This window comes from Pristiophorus japonicus, chromosome 2 (genome assembly GCF_044704955.1).
Source record: "Pristiophorus japonicus isolate sPriJap1 chromosome 2, sPriJap1.hap1, whole genome shotgun sequence".
Taxonomy (NCBI): domain Eukaryota; kingdom Metazoa; phylum Chordata; class Chondrichthyes; family Pristiophoridae; genus Pristiophorus; species Pristiophorus japonicus.
The window spans coordinates 149,552,512-149,571,921 of NC_091978.1; the positions used below are offsets into that span (position 1 = coordinate 149,552,512).

General features: G+C 41.7%; 1 protein-coding gene across 2 annotated transcripts in view; it reads right to left on the reverse strand.

Annotated features, from left to right (window-relative positions):
* Positions 1-19,410, reverse strand: part of paics (phosphoribosylaminoimidazole carboxylase, phosphoribosylaminoimidazole succinocarboxamide synthetase) — a 30,420-nt gene continuing 11,010 nt past the window's right edge. For both annotated transcript variants that reach the window (XM_070869888.1, XM_070869891.1), the window contains exons 8-10: positions 11,383-11,563; positions 7,770-7,928; positions 1-957 (exon numbers count right to left, since the gene is read on the reverse strand). In XM_070869888.1, coding sequence (XP_070725989.1) covers positions 797-957; positions 7,770-7,928; positions 11,383-11,563 — 501 coding nt within the window. In that variant the 3' untranslated portion in view covers positions 1-796. The remainder of the gene's footprint in view (positions 958-7,769; positions 7,929-11,382; positions 11,564-19,410) is intronic.

Here is a 19,410-nt window from a genome sequence, read left to right on the forward strand (position 1 = left end):
TTTTTAAACATGTACTTTATTATGCAAATACAATCATGACCATTAAAAGAATCCATTGTATAATCTAAACAATGAAGAAGATTACAATAGTCAAGTGAAGTGGAACTGATATTTTTACAGCAGCAGTCCATACATTGTCAGTGTTGTGTTTCAATGTTACAACTCAATTAGGTTTGTAGTCATGAAAGTCAAAGTTAGGATGAACATCAATCACCTCAGAACCAGCCATGGTAGACGCTGCCATCTTCTCCCTAGATGGAAGATTAAGTATCCCATCATGCGACTGTGGAGCTCCTAAATCAGACCCTGGGACACATCATTGAATATAGCCCTTAAGAAATTCACAGGCAGCCTACACTGTTATCCAGGCCAAAACTTCCTGTGTATCGGATTTAGATGTTGACATTTGATTTACTTTGCTACTACCATATAAAAGAGAAGGATGATCATAAGAACTAGAAAACTTAGCAATGTGTGCAATGAACCAGGGAAACCTCAATGCTATGAAACCCCTAATGTCTTATCTGAACTGTGAAACATTGATTCTAAAGCCTTGTAAATTGCCCAATGGTTTAGAAATTCCTAATTTTCAAAAGGAGCCAATGAAACATGGTCACTTGTTCATTCTACAGCATGGATAGCTTAATCTTTGGGTCAACGTCAAAATTTTAAAAATTCAATAATGGGATGACAATGATTGAAGACAGAAAAACAGGTACAAGCATTTTTAATTCAAAAAAATTACCATCTTCACTCCTCCCAAAATAGAATCTTCTGAGGAAGTACAATTTTTTGATCACAGGTTTCTCAACTGCTTGTCAGCTTGCTTCAGGGAGATCCAAGTGCTCAACATATTTGCCCGCAGCTTGGCCCACACCAAGTGATCAGACTGACCAAAGATCTGAGCAGCAAAAAGGGCAGCTGCTTCAGGAAATAGAACTGTAGAACAGCCAAGACCTAGTAAGAAGAGCAATACATGGTATCTGTTAGAACAACATTTTGAACTTCCCTCTCTTTCCACAAGGGGCACAAGGACAGTTTTCCCGCATGGACAGAAATACAACATACCGTAACAAAAACCCAAAAAGTAGTCCCAAACTGCTTCAACACAGGAATGAGTAATAGTTTCTGCGTCACTCTGAAGATAACTGAGCAGCATTACAATATTGAAATTATCTACTTGAAATAAATGGATCAATAATGCTGAATAAAAGCATGCAAATAGCTCTGCTGATTTATAAATGTTCCCGTGGTTATGATACAAATAGAATGAACTTCAAATTGTTGGGGTTGGAGGTGGGAGAATCACTAGATAACTAATAACCAATCAGTTTAGTGAATTCAGAAGAAAATTCTTTACCCCAAGAGTGGTGCAAATGTGGAATTCGCTACCACAGGCAGTGGTTGAAGTGAATAGTTTGGATGCATTTAAGGAGAGGCTGGATAAGCATATGAGGGAGAAAGGAATAGAGGATTATGCTGATAGATTTAGATGAGGAAAGACGGGAGGAGGTTAGAGTGGAGCATAAACACCGGCATGGACTGGTTGGGCCAAATAGCCTGTTTCTATGTTGTATACCCTGTGCAATTTTCACTTAAATACCTGTTCGGTCCTGGTTGGTGTCAAACTTGAGTGTTGTAGCAGCTGCACCCATCTCCAGGAGTGTGGGAAATATTCCATCACACTCCTAACATTAGCATTCTAGATGGTGGATAGGTTTTAGTTAGGTCTAGTTAAAGCTTCTGGAAAATGGTGAGGAAGATAGCGATTGTAATGCTATTAAAGGTCAGGTTGGCTTTTTTGTTGTTGAAGATGGTCATTGTTTGGCACTTGTGTGGTGTGACGTTACCTGCCATTTGTCAGTCAAGTCTGGATGTTGTGCAGGTCTGCTGTAGTTAGCTACAGGCAATGTTCCCTTTAAGCTGCTCGGCACTCTGGAGCTCCCGTGCAGCCGGCTTTCAAATAGGAAAAACCACTTGCAGGTATTTTAAATGGGCTGCGTATCCCCCCAAAAATTAACGGGAGCATTGGCCATGGACTGCTTCATTATTGGAATTGTCAACAGAGCAGAACACTGTACAATCCTCAATGAACAGGCCCACTCCTGGAAAGAAGGGCAATGATAAACATAATCCTGAAGGACTCCGGCAGTAACGTCACAGGTTGTGATGATTGGCCTCAACAACTGCAACCAGCTTCCTTTTCATCAAGCATGACTCCAATCACCAGCAGATTTGCCCCCACCCCCACCCAATCGAGGAGAAAGATTGGGAAGGCAATTCCATAGTTAGGGGGGGGGACAGACAGGCACTTCTGCAGCCACAGACATGATTCCAGGATGGTATGTTGCCTCTCTGGTGCCAGGGTCAAGGATGTCACTGAGTGGCTACAGGACATTGAGAGGGGGGAATGAACAGTCTGAGGTTGTGGTCCATATCAGTACCAGCGACATAGGTAGGAAAAGGGATGAGGTCCTGCAGGCAAATTTTAGGGAGGTAGGAAAGATTAAAAAGCAGGATCTTAAAAAGGTAGTAATGTCTGGATTACCTCTGATGCCACAAGCTAGAGTATAGAAATGAGGATGCAGTAGATGAATGTATGCCTAGAGAGATTGGCTTTTAAATATTCCTGGATACAAGGTATTCAGGAAAGATAGGGAAGGAAAAAAAGGAGGTGAGGTGGCAGTATTGGTTAAAGAGAATGTTACAGTGCTGGAGACAGGATATCCTGGAGGGGTAAAGGACAGAATCTATTTGGTTAGAGTTAAGAAATAAGGGTGCGAGTACACAACTAGGTGTATTCTATAGGCCACTAACTAGTGGTAAAGATATAGAGGAGCAAATCTGAAGGAAAATTAGAGAGGTGCAAGAAATATATAGTAATAATGGGGGACTTCAGTTATCCTAATATAGACTGGAATAGTAATAGTGTAAAGGGCAGAGGGAAAAGAATTTCTGAAATGTGTTCAGGAGAACTTTCTTGATTAGCACGTTTCCAGCGTAATGAGGAAGGAGGCATTGCTGGATTTGGTTCTGGGGAATGAGGTGGGTCAAATGGAGCAAGTGTCAGTGGGGGATCATTTAAGGAACAGTGATCATAGTATCATATGGTTTAGATTAGCTATGTAAAAGGACAGGGAGCAATCTAGAGTAAAAATACTTAGAGGAAGGCCAATTTCAATGGGTTTGGAATGGATCTGGCCCAGGTAAATTGGAATCAAAAATTGGCAGGCAAAACTTACAGAACAATGGACTACCTCTAAAGAGATGATTTGGGTACAATCAAGGTACATTCCCATGAGGGGGAAGGTAGGGCAACTAAAGCCAGAGCTCCCTGGATGACAAAAGAGATGAGAGAGTAAGAAGCAGAAGAGTACATGTGACAGATGTCAGGTTGAGAATAAAAGTGAGAATCAGGCTGAATCTCGAACGTTCAGAGGGGCAGTATAGATTGGCAGCCAACATAAAAGGGAATTCAAAAGACTTCTATAGGCATATAAATAATAAATGGGTAAGTAAGGAGGGGCGGGGCCAATAAGGGACCAAAAAGAGACTAACTAATGGAGGAAGGCAGCGTGGCTGACGTATTAAATGAGTAATTTGCATCGGTCTTCACCAAGGAAGAAAATGCTGCCAAAGTCAATGAAAGGAGGTACTGGATGAAATAAAAATTCATAATGAGGATGTACTAGATAAGTCACCAGGACCAGATGGGATGCATCCAAGGATGCTGAGGGAGGTTAAGGACGAAATTGCTGATGTACTCTCCATAATCATCCAATTCTCCTTAGATATGGGGGTGATGCCAGAGGACTGGGGAATTGCAAATGTTACACCCTTGTTCAAAAAAAGGATGCAAGGATAAATCCAGCAACTACAGGCAAGTCATTGTAACCTCGGTAGTGGAGAAGCTTTTAGAAACGATAATCCGGGACAGTCACTTGGGCAATTGTGGATTAATTAAGGAAAGTCAGCAGAGATTTGTTAAAGGTAAATCGTGTTTTACCAACTTGATCGAGTTTTTTGATGAGTTAACAGAGGTTTTGATGCTGTTGATGCAGTGTATATGGACTTCCAAAAGGCATTTGATAAAGTGCCACATAATAGGCTTGCCAGCAAAGCTGAAGCCCATGGAATAAAAGGAAGTGATGGATACAAAATTGGCTTAGTAGTGAACAGTTGTTTACCTGATTGGAGGACGGTAGTGTTGTTCCCCAAAGGGTCAGTACTGGGACCACTGCTTCTCGATATATATTAATGACTTGGACATGGGAGTACAGAGTACAATTTCAAAATTTGCAGATGACAAAATTTGGAAGTATTGTGAACAGCGAGGACAGCGGAAGACTTCAAGACAGACAGACAAGCTGTGGATTGGGTGGACATGTTGCAGATGAACTTTAATGCAGAAAAGTGCAACGTGATACATTTTCATAGGAAGAACAAGGAGAGGCAATATAAACTGAAGGGTACAATCCTAAAGGGGGTGCATGAACAGAGAGACCTGGGATTGTATGTGCACAAATCAGTCAAGGTGGCAGGGCAGGGTGAGAAAGCATTTAAAAATGCATATGGGTATTGGGCTTCATAAATACAGGTATATAGAGTACAAAAGCAAGGAAGTTATGATGATCCTTTATAAAATAAAAAAAATACTGGCTCGGCCTCAACTGGAGTAATGTGTACAATTATGTGCTGAAAAGATTTGAAAGAATGATTCCAAGCATAAGGGACTTCAGCTACGTGGATAGACTAGAGAAGCTGAAGTTGTTCTCCTTATAGCAGAGAAGGCGGAGGGGAGATTTTATAGAGTGTTCAAAATCATGAGGGATCGAGACAGTAGAGAGAAACTGTTCCTATTGGTAGAACCAGAGGACGCAGATTTAAGGTGATTGGAAGAACCAAAAGTGACATGAAACTTAAAAAAAATATATATATATATATATATAAACTGAGTGAGTGGATAGGATCTAGAATGCACTGCCTGAAAGGGTGGTGGAGACAGACTCAATCATGGTTTTCAAAAGGGAATTGGACAAGTACCTGAACAAAATAAATTTGCAGGGCTACAGGAAAAGGGTGGGGAGAGTGGGACTAGCTGAAGTGATTTTGCAGAGGCAAATGTGAGCTTGACGAGCCGAATGGCTTCCTTCTGTACTGTAATCATTCTATGATTCTAAGCAAAGCGCTTTGCGATGTTCTTCTATGTTAAAGGCATGACAAATGCAAGTTATTGTAGCCTCACACAAATGTTGAGCTTCACCCGATTGCCCACCACAAGTCAACTGGATGCGATACGGTTAGAGCTTTGCTCTGACCCACTGGTTGTAGGACCACTTAGCTTGTTCCACAAACAGATGCTTTAGATGTTTAGTAAACAGCTAGCCTTGTGCTGTAGATTCACTAGGTTGGCACCTGGTGGTGGCAGAGCCATCTAGACTTTCCATTGAATCAGAACATAAGAATTAGGAACAGGAGTAGGCCATTTAGCCCCTCGAGTCTGCTCCGCCATTCAATAAGATCATGGCTGATCTGGTCGTGGACTCAGCTCCACTTACCCGCCCTCTCCCCGTAACCCTTAATTCCCTTATTGGTTAAAAATCTATCTTTGACTTGAAAACATTCAATGAGGTAGCCTCAACTGCTTCCTTGGGCAGAGAATTCCACAGATTCACAACCCTCTGGGAGAAGAAATTTTTTCTCAACTCAGTTTTAAATTGGCTCCCCCGTATTTTGAGGCTGTGCCCCCGAGTTCTAGACTCTCCTACCAGTGGAAACAACCTCTCTGCCTCGATCTTGTCTATCCCTTTCATGATTTTAAATGTTTCTATAAGATCACCCCTCATCCTTCTGAACTCCAACGAGTAAAGACCCAGTCTACTCAATCTATCATCATAAGGTAACCCCCTCATTTCTGGAATCAGCCTAGTGAATCGTCTCTGTACCCCTTCCAAAGCTAGTATATCCTTCCTTAAGTAAGGGGACCAAAACTGCACGCAGTACTCCAGGTGCGGCCTCACCAATACCTTATACAGTTGCAGCAAGACCTCTGCTTTTGTACTCCATCCCTCTCGCAATGAAGGCCAACATTCCATTCGCCTTCCTGATTACCTGCTGCACCTGCAAACTAACCTTTTGGGATTCATGCACAAGGACCCCCAGGTCCCTCTGCACCGCAGCATGTTGTAATTTCTCCCCATTCAAATAATATTGCCTTTTACTGTTTTTTTTTCCCCCCCAAGGTGGATGACCTCACACTTTCCGACATTGTATTCCATCTGCTAAACCTTAGCCCATTCGCTTAACCTATACAAATCTCCTTGCAGCCTCTCAGTCCTCTACACAACCCACTTTCCCACTAATCCTAGTGTCATCTGCAAATTTTGTTGCACTACACTCTGTCCCCTCTTCTAGGTCATCTATGTATATTGTAAACAGTTGTGGTCCCAGCACTGATCCCTGTGGCACACCACTAACCACTGATTTCCAACTGGAAAAGGACCCATTTATCCCGACTCTCTGCTTTCTGTTCGGCAGCCAATTCTCTATCCATGCTAATACATTTCCACTGACTCCGCGTACCTTTATCTTCTGCAGTAACCTTTTGTGTGGCACCTTATCAAATGCCTTTTGGAAATCTAAATACACCACATCCATCGGTACACCTCTTTCCACCATGCTCGTTATATACTCAAAGAATTCCAGTAAGTTAGTTAAACATGATTTCCCTTTCATGAATCCATGCTGCGTCTGCTTGATTACACTATTCCTATTTAGATGTCCCGCTATTTCTTCCTTAATGATAGTTTCAAGCATTTTCCCCACTACAGATGTTAAACTAACCGGCCTATAGTTACCTGCCTTTTGCCTGCTCCCTTTTTTAAACAGAGGCGTTACATTAGCTGCTTTCCAATCCGCTGGTACCTCCCCAGAGTCCAGAGAATTTTGGTAGATTATAACGAATGCATCTGCTATAACTTCCGCCATCTCTTTTAATACCTTGGGATGCATTTCATCAGGACCAGGGGACTTGTCGACCATCAGTCCCATTAGCCTGTCCAGCACTACCCCCCTAGTGATAGTGATTGTCTCAAGGTCCTCCCTTCCCACATTCCTGTGGCCTGCAAATTTTGTGTCTTCCACTGTGAAGACGGAAGCAAAATAATTGTTTAAGGTCTCAGCCATTTCCACATTTCCCATTATTAAATCCCCCTTTTCATCTTCTAAGGGACCAACATTTACTTTAGTCACTCTTTTCAGTTTTATATATCTGTAAAAGCTTTTACTATCTGTTTTTATGTTTTGCGCAAGTTTACCTTCGTAATCTATCTTCCCTTTCTTTATTGCTTTTTTTAGTCATTCTTTGGTTTGGTTTGGTCCTCCATGGCTTGATGGTGATCAAAGAGTGAGGGGCATGTCAGGCCACGAGATTAGCTTGTGGTGTATGCAATTCTGCTGCAGGCAGCCTGCAAGCACCTCTTTAAACATCTAGTTTTGGGCTCCTGTAACTGCCCCATTTAGCATGGTGATATCACCACACTACACCATAGAGTACGTAGTCATTTTAAAGACAAGGCTTCGCTTCAAAAGTTATGTGTGGTGGTTACTCCTGCCAAGGCCATCATGGGCAGACATGTCTGACACGTAGGTTTGGATGGTTAAGGTCAAATAGATTACTTCCTCAGTGCAAATCACTACATTAAAATCAGCTATCAGACAGGTGCATTATTTCACTGGAGTAGCTGTATTGAAGACTCCCAACAACTTACCACTAGGCATTCGCAGTGATGACCAAACATCTTCGGCACCCCAATCAGCAGAGATGGGAGGACAGTTTATTACAGGACAAGTGGAGTTTCCAGACAGCACTGGTCCTAAACCATTACTTCTGCCAGCAACAGCTACAAATACAGTACGGACACCATCACCTGAAGTTTAAAAAGAAATATACAGGTGACCTTCTTAATTGCTCTTAAGGAATGATACAGTAATCATAAGTTCCACTTGGAATTCCAGTTTTGAAAGAATTACCCGAATACACAAACAAAAGATAATTCCATGTGGCACAGCTGAAGTTTGGATTCAATCTGAAATCAGTTCCCTCCCCAACCAAAACAAAGACACCACCACATTCCTGGTGTAACATTAATTTGTATGGTATGAAACCATTTCCAAGAGAAGTCTTGAAAGTTGAAACTGACAGCTGCTAGCATGTGAGCAGCAACTGGGCTGAATGGATGGCTGTATTAGTACCAGAGAGTCTGCATGAGGTGTTAAAAGGTAAGGTATGCCGTGTGTGAAGACTTCAGGGCACACCTGAAGATGGAAGTCCAGAAAAAGGCACTAAGTACAGTATAGATTATGGAGCAAAGGAAGTCAGATAGCACAGCTGGTCACAACAGCACTACTGCGTGGAGGAATGAGCACCAGAGGCCAAGTGCTGCTCTATAGCGATACAAGTAATACATCCTTATTAAGCTCTCGGAGAGAAACTTTCTATGGATTCCATTTTGCTACTATGTTTTTACAGCTTCATAAAATTATGAAAATTGGACAAGTTTAAAAAAAAAAACTTAATAAACTTTGCTGATCACAAGAAGTAGAAAATGCAAATCAGACAAAAGCTGTACTCTGCAGATATTTCTCTTTATACTATAATTCAATTAATTATGGGCACTAAACTAAAATCATGTGGATGACAGCAAGGTTTCAACAGAAGATAAGTTGTGTACTGCATGTACTATTTTTAGAGCTAGACAAGCTTCCTTTGTTTAAATATTCCAGCTTTGATAAATTAGCTGTTTTTAACAACAAACCAAAAAATCTGGGGTTCCAAACAGTTCAAGCTTAGAAGGTTCAGATTCTCACATTATGTATCTAAATCTGTATATTAAAAGAAACCTCACCCAGTATTAATTTTGTCCATATTTCAGGCACTGTGTGCATATTTTATATAATTGTAATTGATTTATGACCAATCACAACTAAAAAAAATGTGGGCAATATAGATAAAACAGTTAAGACAACAAAAGAAGCTAGTCCAAAATGAGCAGTTATTGTATTATGAAAAAGACGTTGGAAAGATGCAGTGAAGGGCAACTAAACTGATTAGTTACGAGGCTGCAGAAGCTGGGAATATTTATACTGGAGAAGGCTAAGGGGCGATGTTAACATGCAAGATTTTACTAGAGCACACGGGACAGAGTTTTTCCGCTTTAGTCATAATTAGCAATCCGGGCGCAAATTGCGTTAGTTTTCTGAATAAGTTTCCGCCTAAACTCATTTGCATACCGACAAATGTAGAATCTTCAAATAAACCAGCACAATTGGGTAACGTTTTATAATGTAATTTCTTTGGCATGGAAAAAATATTCTTTGATAAAACTATCAGGTTACCACTATTACAGCTGAAAATGGGCATCATAAAAAAAAGCATTTTTAAAATCAGTGCCTATCCACCACTGGTGAGTAACCAGATTTTAAATAACTGAAAATGACTAAAAAACTAGACAGAACAATTTACTAGTTTGTGGTGTACAGTAGGCAGTTTCTTAGGAAATTCATTATTTAAAAGTTTTTGTATTTGCGCTGAACAAAGCTTAATTTTATAAGCCTTCTCGAAGGGGTGCAATTAGGAGAAACTGCTATGGTGATTAATTAGGTCCGAAGGCCTGGCCAGTTTTGTGGGCAAGGCCGGCTTCCAGCAGGATTTCTCTTTTGTTTAAATAAAATAAAACCAGGGCAAAAGATCGCAGATTTGTGGTGGGAATAATTTGTGTTTGAAATTCCTCAATCTTGTGCTGGTTTGGCAGATTTTTGCCCAATTGTGAGGAAACTCCAAGCCCATAACTTTAAACAAAAGAGTGTGAAAAGACAGTTTTAATGCAATTATTTTTATTTAAAAGCACAAGAATGGTCACTGTAAGGAATGGACTACCAAGGGAGACAGTGAGGGCTGATTGTATCAGCAATAAAACAAATTTGATGGCGGACTACATGTGTGCTCATCTAGGACAAGTGCCCAAAGCTACAATCCCATACCTTTGCATCCCTATCCCCCATTCCTCATTATTCCCATGTCCCACCTTCTCTTTTCCCCCCTTCCTGCTGGGGAGGTTGAGGGGCAGAGGGATTTAGGGAGAGAAATAGTGTGAAAGGCCTAGAAGGCTGAAGGTGGAACAAAAAGGGGGGGGGGGGTTGCAAGTTCAAAAAAGGACAATCAGAGGAACTGAGTTCGAATCAGGGAATCGTAGAGCTGGTGGAAGTTAAGAGATAGGGAGGGGCAATGGATTTAAACACAAGGATACCACCAACCACCCCCAGATGGCTTTACTTTTTCTCTCAAATGTGCATGGTGCAGCCCATCACAGTATGTTGTCCATTTTCCTGCATATTTTAGAACTAAAAAAAAGAAACCACGAGATAAGAGTATATCACTAAAGGAACATATATGAAAGGCTCAGATATTCAATTGAAAGTGTGACAAAAACATTGTGGAAAAAGTATGCAAGCAAATGAATTAGATAAGGAAAGCAGAGAGAACACCTTGTATCAGAAGTTTCAAAGTGGTCTTCACGGCAGAGCATGAACCTGTACATACAACTATTTTCTTTAGCTGGCTTCATAAAATAGTTAACATATGGGAAGGGGATTAGCCTACAGCATTTCTGTTTTCAATCATGGGATTCTGAGATCAAGGATTGTGTGTTTTGGAAGCCACATGGAGAGGGAAGGAAAGACTTAAAAAACTAGACAGACAAAAAAGTTGTAATTTTTCAAAATCTGAACAAGTATTTATATAGCATCTTTAACGTAGTAAACCATCCCAAAACGCTTCACAGGAGTGTATTACAAGACAAAATTTGACAGCAAGCCACACAAGGAGAAATTAGAGCAGGTGACCAAAAGCTTGGATAAAGAGATAGATTTTAAGGAGCATCTTAAAAGGAGGAAAGAGAGGTAGGGAGTTTTAGGCAGAGAATTCCAGAGCTTAGAGCCTAGGCAATAGAAGGCATGGCCAATGGATGAGCGATTATAATCAGAGATGCTCAAGAGAGCAGAATTATAGGAGCGCAGATATCTCCGGTGGGGCGGTTGTGGGGCTGGAGATTAGAGATAGGGAGGGGCGAGGCCATGGAAGGATTTGAAAGCAGGATTGAGATAATAGTCATAGTTAATAGGAGACTTCATAGACAAATGCCTTTGTGTGGTCTGCCATTTGATTCAGAGTGATGGCTCATGTATCCTGCAGGCAACCGATGTGAACTATTCTTCTTCTTCCTAACCATTGTATTATCCGGGAGAGATCTCGACCTCCTCCCCCTCCTCCGCACCAACTAAATATTTAGCCTATATATGCAGAATTCCTAATTCTCGGCTTACCTTCATATGCTGCTTTAATCTTCAGTGTTTCATCTGTACCTTTGTGAGCAGATGAAATCCGCAGGTCACATGGTATACCATAATTTGCACATGCTTGTTTTATTTTTTGGCTATGATCAAGATCACTGCAGGATCCCATAATCACCACCACTCTTCCAGAGGTCTTTGCCACTAGCAAGTCCTGCACAGATATTTGAACAAATCACCAAGTCAATGCAATGCAATGTTTTTCTAATTTATTGGCAAATGGTGAATACCACACCTATTGAAGAAAATGAAGCAAGTGAAATATATTTCTGTAAAAAAATTCCCAGATTTTATGCACATGCACCAAAGCTTTCATACAGCTTTTCTATTGTTTCATACAGACAATGTTTTGTGACACAGACCAGACTTTAATTTGTAAAAATACTCTACACACAAGGGTGTGCTTTGCAGAACTACAAACAGAAATACGTTACCATATCCAATAATCAAAACGTCAAGCTTTATTGCATATGGAAATTTATCAAAAATCTAAATCTGCAACAGGATTTTTAAAAATTCAGCTTCCAGAATAAGAACAAAGGGGAAACTTGGGTGAAAATACACAAGGAGACTATGTAACTATCACATAACTTATGGTCGTACGAACACCTGTACTTAAGAAAAGTTATTTTGAGAGTCTCAGATGGCGACTTCCATCTCTCAGCATAACCTTTGCTTAGTGCTACTTTGTTGAATTTTCATATTTCTTTAGGGAACCTTTGCATCAAAGAAAAAAATAGCCACAGAAGGAAGTTTTAAGAGGGGTGTCTAAAAGCTTGGTCAAGGAGGTGGGCTTCAAGGAGGGTCTCAAAAAGGAAGAGATGGAAGTTAATTTCAGAGTGTAAGGCTTTAATGGCTTAAGGCACAGCCACAACGGTGAGGCAAAAAGAGTAGAGAATGCACAAAAGTCCAGAATGAAGGACAGAGCTCCTCAAGGGTCGTAGGGCTGGAGATGGTTACAGATAGGGAGGGTGACACCATAAGAACGCAAGAAATAGGAGCAGGAATAGGCCATATGGCCCCTTGAGCCTGTTCCGCCATTCAATATCATGGCTGATCCGATCATGGGCTCAGTTCCACTTCCTCGCCTGCTCCCCATACCCCTCATCGTTTAAGAAACTGTCTTTTTCTGTCTTAAATTTATTTAACGTCCCAGCTTCCACAGGTCTGAGGCAACGAATTCCACAGATTTACAACCCTCAGAAGAAATTTCTCCTCATCTCAAGTTTTAAATGGGCAGCCCCTTATTCAAAGATCATGCCCTCTAGTTCTAGTCTCCCCCATCAGTGGAAACATCCTCTGCATCCAACTTGTCAAACCCCCTCAAAATCTTGTACATTTCGATAAGATCACCTCTCATTATTCTGAATTCCAATGAGAGGCCCAACCTACTCAACCCCCTCATCCCCGGAATCAACCTCGTGAACCTTCTCTGAATTGCCTCCAAAGCAAGTATATCCTTTTGTAAATATGGAAACCAAAACTGTACGTAGTATTCCAGGTGTGGCCTCACCAATACCCTGTATAGCTGCAGCAAGACTTCCTTGCTTTTATACTCCATCCCCTTTGCAATAAAGGCCAAGATTCTATTAGCCTTCCTGATCACTTGCTGTACCTGCATACTATCCTTTTGTGTTTCATGCACAAGTACCCCCAGGTCCCGCTGTACTGCAGCACTTTGCAATCTTTCTCTATTTAAATAACAACTTGCTCTTTGATCTTTTTCTGCCAAAGTGCATGACCTCACACTTTCCAACATTATACTCCATCTGCCAAATTTTTGCCCACTCACTTAGCCTGTATGTCCTTTTGAAATTTTGTGTCCTCCTCACACATTGCTTTTCCTCCCATCTTTGTATCATCAACAAACCTGGCTACGTTACACTCAGTCCCTTCCTCCAAGTCGTTAATATAGATTGTAAATAGTTAGGGTCCCAGCACTGATCCCTGCGGCACCCCACTAGTTACTGATTGCCAACCAGAGAATGAACCATTTATCCTGACTCTGTGTTTTTGGCTAGTTAGCCAATCCTCTATCCATGCTAATATATTACCCCCAATCCAGTGAACTTTTATCTTGTGCAGTAACCTTTTATGTGGCACCTTGTCAAATGCCTTCTGGAAGTCGAAATACACCACATCCACTGGTTCCCCTTTATCCACCCTGTTCATTACATCTTCAAAGAACTCCAGCAAATTTGTCAAACATGACTTCCCCTTCATAAATCCGCGCTGACTCTGTCTGACTGAATTTTGCTTTTCCAAATGTCCTGGTACTGCTTCTTTAATAATGGACTCCAACATTTTCCCCAACCACAGATGTTAGGCTAACTGGTCTATAGTTTCCTGCTTTTTTAAAAAAAAATAGGGGTGTTACATTTGCAATTTTCCAATCTGCTGGGACCTCCCCAGAATCCAGGGAATTTTGGTAAATTACAACCAATGCATCCACTATCCCTGCCACTACTTCTCTTAAGACCCTAGGGTGCAAGCCATTAGGTCCAGGGGATTTACCTGCCTTGTCCCATTATCTTACTGAGTACCGACTCCTTAGTGATTGTGATAGGTTCCTCCCCCCTATAATATACAATATACATTAATGATTTAGACAAAGGAATTGAAAGTAATATCTCCAAGTTTGCAGATGACGCTAAGCTGGATAGCAGTGAGAGCTGAGAGGAGGATACAAAGAGGCTGCAGGGTGACTTGGACAGGTTAGGTGAGTGGGCAAATGCATGCAGATGCAGTATAATGTAGATAAATGTGAGGTTATCCACTTTGGTGGCAAAGACAGGAAGGCAGATTATCTGAATGGTGACAGATTAGGAAAAGGGGAGGTGCAACGAGACCTGGGTGTCATGATACATCAGTCATTGAAAGTTGGCATGCAGGTACATCAGGCAGCGAAGGCGGCAAATCGCATGTTGGCCTTCATAGAGAGAGGATTTGAGTATAGGAGCAGGGAGGTCTTACTGCAGTTGTACAGGGCCTTGGTGAGGCCACACCTTGAATATTGTGTACAGTTTTGGTCTCCTAATCTGAGGAAGGACATTCTTGCTCGAGAGAGTGCAGCGAAGGTTCACCAGACTGATTCCTGGGATGGCAGGACCGACATATGAGGAAAGACTGGATCAACTAGGCTTATATTCACTGGAATTTAGAAGAAAAAGAGGAGATCCAATAGAAACACACAAAATTCTGACGGGATTGGACAGGTTAGATGCAGGAAGAATGTTCCCGATGTTGGGGAAGTCCAGAACCAGGGGTGTCACAGTCTAAGGATAAGGGTTAATTTAGGACCGAGAGGAGGAGAAACGTCTTCACTCAGAATTGTAAACCTGTGGAATTTTCTACCATAGAAAGTTGTTGTCAGTTTGTTAGATATATTCAAAAGGGAGTTAGATGTGACCCTTGCATCAAACAGGAAATTAGGAGTGCATGCAATAAAAGGTGCAGCAGTTATAATGGGTGACTTTAATATGCACATAGATTGGGCCAGCCAAACTGGAAGCAATACGATGGAGGAGGATTTCCTGGAGTGCATAAGGGATGGTTTTCTAGACCAATATGTCGAGGAACCAACTAGGGGGGAGGCCATCTTAGACTGGGTGTTGTGTAATGAGAGAGGATTAATTAGCAATCTCATTGTGCGAGGCCCCTTGGGGAAGAGTGACCATAATATGGTGGAATTCTGCATTAGGATGGAGAATGAAACAGTTAATTCAGAGACCATGGTCCAGAACTTAAAGAAGGGTAACTTTGAAGGTATGAGGCATGAATTGGCTAAGATAGATTGGCTAATGATACTTAAGGGGTTGACTGTGGATGGGCAATGGCAGACATTTAGAGACCGCATGGATGAATTACAACAATTGTACATTCCTGTCTGGCGTAAAAATAAAAAAGGGAAGGTGGCTCAACCGTGGCTATCTAGGGAAATCAGGGATAGTATTAAAGCCAAGGAAATGGCATACAAATTGGCCAGAAATAGCAGCGAACCTGGGGACTGGGAGAAATTTAGAACTCAGCAGAGGAGGACAAAGGGTTTGATTAGGGCAGGGAAAATGGAGTACGAGAAGAAGCTTGCAGGGAACATTAAGGCGGATTGCAAAAGTTTCTATAGGTATGTAAAGAGAAAAAGGTTAGTAAAGACAAACGTAGGTCCCCTGCAGTCAGAATCAGGGGAAGTCATAACGGGGAACAAAGAAATGGCAGACCAATTGAACAAGTACTTTGGTTCAGTATTCACTAAGGAGGACACAAACAACCTTCCGGATATAAAAGTGGTCAGAGGATCTATTAAGGAGGAGGAACTGAGGGAAATCTTTATTAGTCGGGAAATTGTGTTGGGGAAATTGATGGGATTGAAGGCCGATAAATCCCCAGGGCCTGATGGACTGCATCCCAGAGTACTTAAGGAGGTGGCCTTGGAAATAGCGGATGCATTGACAGTCATTTTCCAACATTCCATTGACTCTGGATCAGTTCCTATGGAGTGGAGGGTAGCCAATGTAACCCCACTTTTTAAAAAAAGGAGGGAGAGAAAGCAGGGAATTATAGACTGGTCAGCCTGACCTCAGTAGTTAGTAAAATGATGGAATCAATTATTAAGGATGTCATAGCAGCGCATTTGGAAAATGGTGACATGATAGGTCCAAGTCAGCATGGATTTGTGAAAGGGAGATCATGCTTGACAAATCTTCTGGAATTTTTTGAGGATGTTTCCAATAAAGTGGACAAAGGAGTACCAGTTGATGTGGTATATTTGGACTTTCAGAAGGCTTTCGACAAGGTCCCACACAGGAGATTAATGTGCAAAGTTAAAGCACATGGGATTGGGGGTAGTGTGCTGACGTGGATTGAGAACTGGTTGTCAGACAGGAAGCAAAGAGTAGGAGTAAATGGGTACTTTTCAGAATGGCAGGCAGTGACTAGTGGGGTACCGCAGGGTTCTGTGCTGGGGCCCCAGTTGTTTACATTGTACATTAATGATTTAGACGAGGGGATTAAATGTAGTATCTCCAAATTTGCGGATGACACTAAGTTGGGTGGCAGTGTGAGCTGCGAGGAGGATGCTATGAGGCTGCAGAGTGACTTGGATAGGTTAGGTGAGTGGGCAAATGCATGGCAGATGAAGTATAATGTGGATAAATGTGAGGTTATCCACTGGTGGTAAAAACAGAGAGACAGACTATTATCTGAATGGTGACAGATTAGGAAAAGGGAAGGTGCAACGAGACCTGGGTGTCATGGTACATCAGTCATTGAAGGTTGGCATGCAGGTACAGCAGGCGGTTAAGAAAGCAAATGGCATGTTGGCCTTCATAGCGAGGGGATTTGAATACAGGGGCAGGGAGGTGTTGCTACAGTTGTACAGGGCCTTGGTGAGGCCACACCTGGAGTATTGTGTACAGTTTTGGTCTCCTAACTTGAGGAAGGACATTCTTGCTATTGAGGGAGTGCAGCGAAGATTCACCAGACTGATTCCCGGGATGGTGGGACTGACCTATCAAGAAAGACTGGATCAACTGGGCTTGTATTCACTGGAGTTCAGAAGAGTGAGAGGGGACCTCATAGAAACGTTTAAAATTATGACGGGTTTGGACAGGTTAGATGCAGGAAGAATGTTCCCAATGTTGGGGAAGTCCAGAACCAGAGGTCACAGTCTAAGGATAAGGGGTAAGCCATTTAGGACCGAGATAAGGAGAAACTTCTTCACCCAGAGAGTGGTGAACCTGTGGAATTCTCTACCACAGAAAGTAGTTGAGGCCAATTCACTAAATATATTCAAAAGGGAGTTAGATGAAGTCCTTACTACTCGGGGGATCAAGGGGTATGGCGTGAAAGTAGGAAGGGGGTACTGAAGTTGCATGTTCAGCCATGAACTCATTGAATGGCGGTGCAGGCTAGAAGGGCTGAATGGCCTGCTCCTGCACCTATTTTCTATGTTTACGGCTAAAGGGATCAATTTGTATGGAGAGAAAGCAGGAATGGGGTGCTGAAGTTGCATGATCAGCCATGGTCATATTGAATGGTGGTGCAGGCTCGAAGGGCCGAATGGCCTATTCCTGCACCTATTTTCTATGTTTCTATAGCCCCTTGACTATCCACTGTTGGAATATTGTTAGTGTCCTCTACCGTAAAGATTGAAATTATTTGTTCAGAGTTTCTGCCATCACCATGATCCCCATTACTAATTCCCCAGTCTCGTCCTCTAAGGGACCAACATTTACTTTAGACACTCTTCCTTTTATATACCTATATAAACTCTTTTTAAGCTGTTTTTATATTTTGTGCTATTTTACTTTCATAGTCTATCTTCCCTTTCTTCATAATTCTTTGCTAGCTTTAAAAGCTTCCCAATCTTCTGTCCTTCCACTAGTTTTGGCCTCTTTGTATGCCCTTGTTTTTAAATTGGATACCGTCCTTTATTTCTTTAGTTAGTTACGGATGGCTATCTTTTCTCTTACACCCTTTCCTCCTCACTGGAATATCTTTTTTTGAGAGTTGTGAAATATCTCCTTAAATGTACACCACTGTTCATCAACTGTCCTACTTTAATCTATTTTCCCAGTCCACTTTAGCCAACTCTGCCGTCACCTTCATAGTCTCCTTTATTTAAGCTTAGTATGCTGGTTAGAGATCCAACTTTCTCATCCTCCATCTGAATTTGAAATTCAATCATGCTATGATCACTCATTCCAAGGGAATCCTTTACTTGGAGATTGTTTATTAATTCTGTCTCATTACACAGGACCAAATCTAAGATAGCCTGCCCCCTGGTTGATTCCATTACATATTGCTCAAGGAACCCATCCCTTATGCACTCTCTGAATTTCTCAAGGCTACCCTGACCAATTTGATTTGTCCAATCAATATGGTGGTTAAAATCACCCATGATTATTGCTGTTCCTTTTTTACAAGCTCCCACTATTTCCTGGTTTATGCTCTGACCAAGAGTTGCTACTGTTAGGGGGCCTATAGACTATGCCCACCAATGACTTTTTCCCCTCATTATTCCTTATCTCCACCCAAACGGTTTCAACATCCTGATCATTTGAGCCAATATAGTTTCTCACTATTGCAGTGATTCCATCCTTTATCAATTGAGCTATCCCACCTCCTTTTCCTTTCTGTCTGTCCTTCCGGATTATCAAATACTCCTGAATATTTAATTCTCAGTCCTGGTCACCTTGCAACTATGTCTCTGTAATGGCTATCAGATCATACCCATTTGTCTCAATTTGTGCTGTCAACTCATCTATTTTGTTACAAATGCTACGTGCATTTAGACAAAGTGCCTTTATATTTGTTTTTTTTACCCTTTTTTCCATAAAAGGATTTAAACACGAGGTTGAGAAGTTTAAATTTGACAGGTAGCTAATGAGCATAGGGGAGATGGGTGACCAGAACTTGGTGTGGAATAGGTTATGGGCAGCAGAATTTTGTGTGAGCTGAAGTTTATGGAATGCTGGCTGGGAGAGCATTAGAATAAATGAGACTAGAAGTTAAAAAGGCATTGATGAGGGTATCAGCAGCAGATGGTAGAATAGAAAAATGGACTATTTTTTAAAATGGTGAGAAACTGGTGTTCAGAGATATTTAGACAGGCGATAGAGTTAGCATTCAAGTACAGAATTAGGAAGGCAAATTAAATGTCGGCCTTCACTGCAAGGGTGTTGGAGTACAAGAGTAAGGAAGTCTTGCTACAATTGTACAGGGCTTTGATGAGACCACACCCGGAGTACTGTACACAGTTTTGATCGCCTTAACCGAAGGTTATACTTGCCATACGCAGTGCAACAAAGGCTCACTAGAATGATCCCTGGATGAGAGGGTAGATGCCGCGAGGTTGTTTTCCCTGGCTGGAGAGTCTAGATCTAGGGGGCATAAGTCTCAGGCTAAGGGGTCAGACATTTACAACAGATGGAAGGAATTTCTTCACTCAGAGGGTTGTGAATCTTTGGAATTCTCTACCCCAAAGGGCTGTGGATGCTCAAT